Below are 6,310 nucleotides of genomic sequence, written 5' to 3' on the forward strand. Positions count from 1 at the left end.
GGAAGGCCCAGGAGTCGACTTTTCCAACCTGCCTGATGTTACCTTGACACCTTTTATGACTAGAAGAGAACCAGTTGCAGAGATTTCATCCTTATTAGACCAGTTGTACAGTACCCATTCAGAAATTAACCTTTTACGCCCCCTGTGTCCCGCGGGCGGGACATGTTAGTGCAAGTACACATTATATTTCAAAAATCTGTAATATTACAAAAGCAAAACAGCACAAAAAAACAGCTCAATATCAAAAACGTTGTTTTCCTACCGTCAAACAGCGAAGGAATTTTTCGAATTCGCCATTTCACTGCTGAGATATTCCCTTCGCAATGTGTCTAGTACCTCACGGTTCAAAAACAACTCCGATCGGCTAGCTGTGCGTTTCGCTGCTCTGGCCTTGCATGAATGTGTTGATGGTGAAATCTCCCTGGTCACGTTGTAGGGGAGGTCACAAGCTTTCAATTCATACCTTGACTTTGTTTGTAGCCTAATCCATTGAAGAGTAATCGATGTGCGTACGTAAACAAAACACATTTGCAAACGAGTGCACAGTGTTACGCACATAGGATCAAGGTTTCTTACCGGTTTCTGTTCATTTTTCAATTTGTAAAATTTATAAAATCGAATGAAATGGCGAGCAGTGTTCCAAAGCATGCCAAAAGAAGTAGATTCAGCCTTTTTGAAGTTTTGGAGGAGATGGATAATAGTGAAAGTGACGGAAAAAATGACTTTCTGGGTTGGAGAGCGCTGATTCAGCCCATTTGAAGATGGATTGGAGCCTCTAAAGGATTTGTAAGTATAATGGATCCACCCTATTATTATTATTATTATTCGTAATTTTCAATATGCATTTTTACTGTAAATGTTATTAGAAAATGCAACCATTTGTCTCTCAAGGAACACATAAAAATAACATTTTTTTTAAATATTTTTTATTGCATAGTAAAGAGCAACACCATGTCTCATCTGTGCTGTGCTGCTGTATACGGTCCCTGATCTTTACGATGCAATACAAGTTGCAAGAAGTAATTGTTTCTTCCTGGCCGTCTTTATTTTCTCATTGATGTTCATTGATTTAGATTATTGCACGGGAGTGTTTAGCAAACTTTTTATATTTCACCTAGAGACAGTGTAGGTTTCTTACCTTTCAAGAGAAGCTGCCTGCCTGCTCCAACAATCACTCACTCAGTTCCTTTGTTTGCCACATGTCAATCAAAGATGAAAGGAACTGTGAGGTGTTTATTATTTAGAGCAGCAAATGTGTCTGCAATCTCATTATTATTGTAGACATTTAGCAGACGCCTTTATCCAATAATCAACATATGTTCCCGTGTCAGCAGTGCTTGAATGAGTGTAACCACTTTATTTTGAAAAAGAAACCACTCTATTTTGCTTCACATTTACATACTTTCAAGCAAGTGAGTAACAAAAAGTCAGGTACTGAAAATTCAGAGCTACAAAAAAAGTCTCGGTGGCAACATTCTCCTGCACAAACACACAGTTATGTGAGAGCAATGTGCCTGACAGTTGTGGCATATGAACTGAGAGTATTTGTCATGCATACTCATCATGGATACATTTCGGGCACCCCAAAGCTCTCCAAAAAGGCCACCTTTTGAATGAAATATTGGACAAATAAGTAAAAAAGAGGATTACAAAATCTAATTCATGTGGAAATGTATAGCATGTGAGGTGCGAGAAGGTAACCTCCCTTTTAGATCTTGCTCAAGAACTAGTGTATGACTGGCCATAAAGATTTACACAATATTCATTTTTGGAGAGGTTTGGGGACCCTTGGGCCTAGCTTTGTAAAAACTCATGTAGAATTTGATCCTTTATTCAATCAGTTTCAAATTTTTATCCAGTATAGTAGACATGTTGGGGAAGCACTGGGATAAAATCTGGCTCTTCATGTGCTACAAGGTGAAAAAATGACAATAGAATATAAACAAATGAAAAGCGTTTCTTGTTTTTTATTTTATTTCTGAATATCTCCTTCCAGTGTGGTACTGAGTAAGACTTATATCAAATCTGAGGTTTTAGTCCTAATGGCCAGGGGGTTACCTTGAATTCAAGCCCTGAACCATGCCTGTGCTGTCTATACTTTGGAAGATAATGTGATTTATTTAAGGCCATAGCCCTCCAGGTGGAAATTGCCTGTGGGAGGCTGGGGGTTTAACAGGCTAGTATCCCAATACTGATACCGCTACTTTTAAAAGTCTTCTTTACATAAAAAGGGGAAATCTTTGATTTCTACAGCGAAAATTGGTAAATGCAGACATTAAATTATATTTGAAAGCCTTTGCATTAGTATTAAATAAACTACCAATGATCAGACTTCTCTTTTTGTTTTCTGTTTAATAACAGCAATTATAAAACACATGTTCAATAACGTTCAACAAATGTTCAATTATATTATTATCCTTTTCAGGTGTTATTCTTCACATCACTTCAACTGAAAATTTGGGCTAATCAGATACCCTGAAGTGAAACCAACAACAGAAAATCAAAATCTCTTAAGAAAAGAATAAATGCTGCTCTGATTTCTAGGAACACATAAATTTAGCTTTATCTTTTAATTTAACTTTTAATTTTTAATACATAAAAATCTTACAGCACCAGGCAGGATGCACTTGAGGTCAACACTTGAAATGTAGGCTACATAAAGTAACTGTCAACCTCTACTTGATTCTTTCCCCATTTATAGGGTTTTGTTTAGAAACAGCATGTTGACATTTCCCCCCTTCAGTCTGTTTCTTCCTTGGCTCACTAACTCTCCTGCCTTTGATAAAATTCTTTCTGAGGGTACGGATGAAGCAATGAATCCCAGGTATTTTGCTGCAAGTCTGCTGAGGGATGGGAATGTTTGTTCATGCTCTTGCCACCAATGTAATGGGTCCTGGTCCCGGGGAATTAACTTTTCCTCTAAGTAATGGTGCATTTCAATGAGTGCATCAGTACCTGTTGAGCGGTGTTGTTGGGCAGAGAGAACTTGAATGTCAAAATCCTCCCATATCCCTCCTTTTGCTGTAGCTGGGGCAGAGCTTGGGGTAGATGCAGGAGTCACTGGTGAGGTAGAGCTTGGCGGTGGTGACTCTGAAGTGGGCTGATGGACTTCCTGCATTTCAGTGAGCATTTGTTTTTTTCATAGTTTCCACATTGTCTCTGTCACGAAATGCAAGGTTTTTAAACCTTATGTCCAAGAACGTGCTGGCAGCGAGACTGTGAAAGGTTTCAATCCCACTGAATCTGCGTTGACATTGCAGTGCCAGTTCTGTGGCAAGGGAGCTACCTTGACGCTCAGTGGCTGCAGCTGCTCTGAGAAGTAGTGACACAAGGGGAATCTCTTTTGAGACAGAAACATGTTTTTCGGCTGAAACTTCCCGCGTTGCCTCTTCGAAGGGTCTCAGGGCCTCAATGGTAAGGTGGATCATGGATAGCTCTTCATTGCTTAAACATAGGGTGTTCTTTCCAAGTAGACAGAGGGCTGTGGTAACTGCTTCCCTCTGCTTATGGAGTCTCTCCAACATGTAGAATACAGAATTCCACCTTGTTTCTACTGACTGAATCAGTTTATGCTCTGCCACCTTCAGTTGCTTTTGTATTTGTTTGAGCTTCTCTGTGGCTTTCATGCTGTGGTGGAATAAAGATACAATGCTGCTGCATTTCTCCAGGAGCTGAACAACTTCAGGAACAGCTTTAATTCCATCTTTTCCCACCATGTTTAAGGTGTGGGCGAAACAGGGGTAGTGCTTCCACCCAGCCTTGTGCACTGCAGAAACCATATTTGCACCATTGTCTGTAACAACTGCTACCACCTTCTGAGTTATGCCCCATTCATCTGTTATTCTTTTTAGCTCTAAACTAATGTTGTCAGCTCTATGCTGTCCATAGAAACTACAGGTTTCTAAAACAAACTCCTGCATTTGCCAGTTGTCAATGAAATGACAGGACACAGTCAAATATGCCTCTGTGGACCTTGAAGTCCACATGTCTATTGTGAGAACCACACTGTGTGCATGATGACAATTTGCCCTTACTTTGTCTTGACAGTCTTTATACATGTCAGCAATTGTACCCTCCATCAAACGTTTGCGGCTTGGGATTTTATAACGCGGATCAACGGTCTTGACAAATGCATTAAAACCTCCATCCTCAACAACTGAGATTGGCTGGAGGTCCCTCACAATCATCTCTCCCAGGCTTCTTGTAACCTCTGCAGCTCTTTGGGAGTCAGCTATGAAAAATGTCCTACAAGCTACACTACATGCAGTTCTGTCATTCTACAGCATGGGCAGTATATGGGAGTAACTCTCATTCAGCCTAACTTAGTTAGACTAAGTAGCTACAGGCAATTACTTAACATTTAAAGTGTGTAATTTAATTAATGTATGAAGAGTTTCATTCCAAAATGCATTATCCACCATTTGATAAAAGTGACACCTTTGTGATAAAATGATGGCTGGCATAAGAGTGATATTCACCAGATCATTCCTGAAGGTATTAGCAACCTGAGATCTTTACTTACATTTTATAAGATATCATCTATGTTTTAGAAATCCTGAGCAATGCCTATCAGTTTTCCCACAAAATTGATATAATACATTCAGATATTGTTTGAAAATGTGTCCAATCTAGCAGCCTATTGAGTGTGTTTACATGCACAACAAAACACCGACTGGAAAAAATCAGGTTATGACAATAATTCGACTGGGGTGTTTACATGCACAGCAATACCGCGATTAACGCAAAAAAACCTTGTTTCCATCGGATCTGTGAAATAGTGGGGTTTCTCTTTATAAAAGACCTGGCGCCGGTAGTCAGACATGAAGGCATTTAAAAACAGATAGAAATCTGACAAAGCTGATAACAACATGCCCAGATTAATCAAAGTGTTGGGCAGAAATCTTGCTGTGTTACGGCTGTTGAGACCACGATTAAAGATATCAGATAAAGGTGTTTACATTACTTTTTATATAGCCGGATATTAACCTTAGTCGGGGTATCGGAGTATTGGTGTATATGTACATGCACCCACTGTAATATTATGCTCCTCAAGAAATAAAAAGTATTAACTGATTGCTGTTCAAATGATTAAAATAACCTAATATTATCACTTAGATACGTGGATAATGCGTGTGAAGTAACTTACAAAAAATAGATGGAGAGTAAGGAGATTCAAAAAAATGCACAGCGTCCTTTTCTTCAATCAGTTGTTAGGTATATTGAAATATGCAGGGAGCCTGGTCACAGGTACAGGACAAACAGAATACTCAAAATTACAATGTTTGCATGACATTAAATACCATTCTGTATAGATGGTCCACCTCCCCTTTCTCTGACACTAACCAATGGTCTCTGGTCCCAGGTACAGGACAAACAAAATACTCAACATTACAATGTTTGCATGACATTAAATACCCTTCTGTATAGATGGTCCACCTCCCCTTTCTCTGACATTAACCAATGGTCAAGGTAATTTAATTTATTGTGTGAGTGTTAATGTGTGTGTGTCTGTGTGTGTGGTCTAGTGTGACAACCTCTGAACTCCGTGCATTCTTCACACTCCTGGAGAAAAAAGGTCCATACATCTGCCTTTTGTTATCTCCTTGCGACCCCCTTTGATGCAAGTGGGATTATCTCTTTTGATCTCTCTGAAGTCTTTAGAGCCTGTTCCCTTCTAGTCCACAGCATTGTTATCTCGTTAGCTTGCAGTCATTGTTGGGCAGTTTGTAGACGCATCGTCTCTATCAGTGGTTAGCAGTACATGCAATTTGAACCAAACAGTCTGCTATCTGCAATATTAGTCTCCTTTCAGAAAAGAACACCAGTATAGCTCTGCCAGTCCACATGCGTAGCAAACTGCTAATCAATTCTCAGTCCATGTTTTCCAACAGTGACCGAGGGATTAACCAGCTATCAATTATCTGATAATCCCTCGGTCACATCCTGCACGGGTTTCTAATGTGCATGAGGCTTCCCATCCACGGTGCAACACAAAAACTATGCCGTCAAAACATTTACAAATAATTAAATCACAAACACAAAACAACACAACTGAGACACAGGGGCGGAGGGGAGACCCCGGGCTAGAAATAAGCAAACAATCCTGTACAGGGCTCCTCGCCCTGTCACAAGGACATTGTCGTCTACTGGTTTGTGTGATCGCTCTGTGTGGTAATATCAGGTACAATGAAGTGTAAAAGATGAAGCCCAGTCATTTATTCTCTCTGCGTCATCAGCTTCTCTGCAACAGGGTCACACCTGGAACAATACAGACATGGAACAAAGAGACTGTGGTTAGTAAAGCACAGGG

The 6,310-nt window shown here is 39.9% G+C and overlaps 1 protein-coding gene across 1 annotated transcript; it reads right to left on the reverse strand.

The window, feature by feature from the left end:
- Positions 1 to 2,462: 2,462 nt before the first annotated feature.
- Positions 2,463 to 3,986, reverse strand: LOC121310264 (zinc finger BED domain-containing protein 4-like). The gene is made up of 3 exons (XM_041243562.1): positions 3,287 to 3,986; positions 2,769 to 2,955; positions 2,463 to 2,475 (listed from the first exon to the last, which is right to left on the reverse strand). The coding sequence occupies exons 1-3, from the start codon at positions 3,984 to 3,986 to the stop codon at positions 2,463 to 2,465; spliced, it is 900 nt and encodes a 299-aa protein (XP_041099496.1).
- Positions 3,987 to 6,310: the final 2,324 nt, after the last annotated feature.

The sequence above is a fragment of the Polyodon spathula genome, unplaced genomic scaffold (genome assembly GCF_017654505.1).
Source record: "Polyodon spathula isolate WHYD16114869_AA unplaced genomic scaffold, ASM1765450v1 scaffolds_1986, whole genome shotgun sequence".
In the NCBI taxonomy this organism is placed as follows: Eukaryota; Metazoa; Chordata; class Actinopteri; order Acipenseriformes; family Polyodontidae; genus Polyodon; species Polyodon spathula.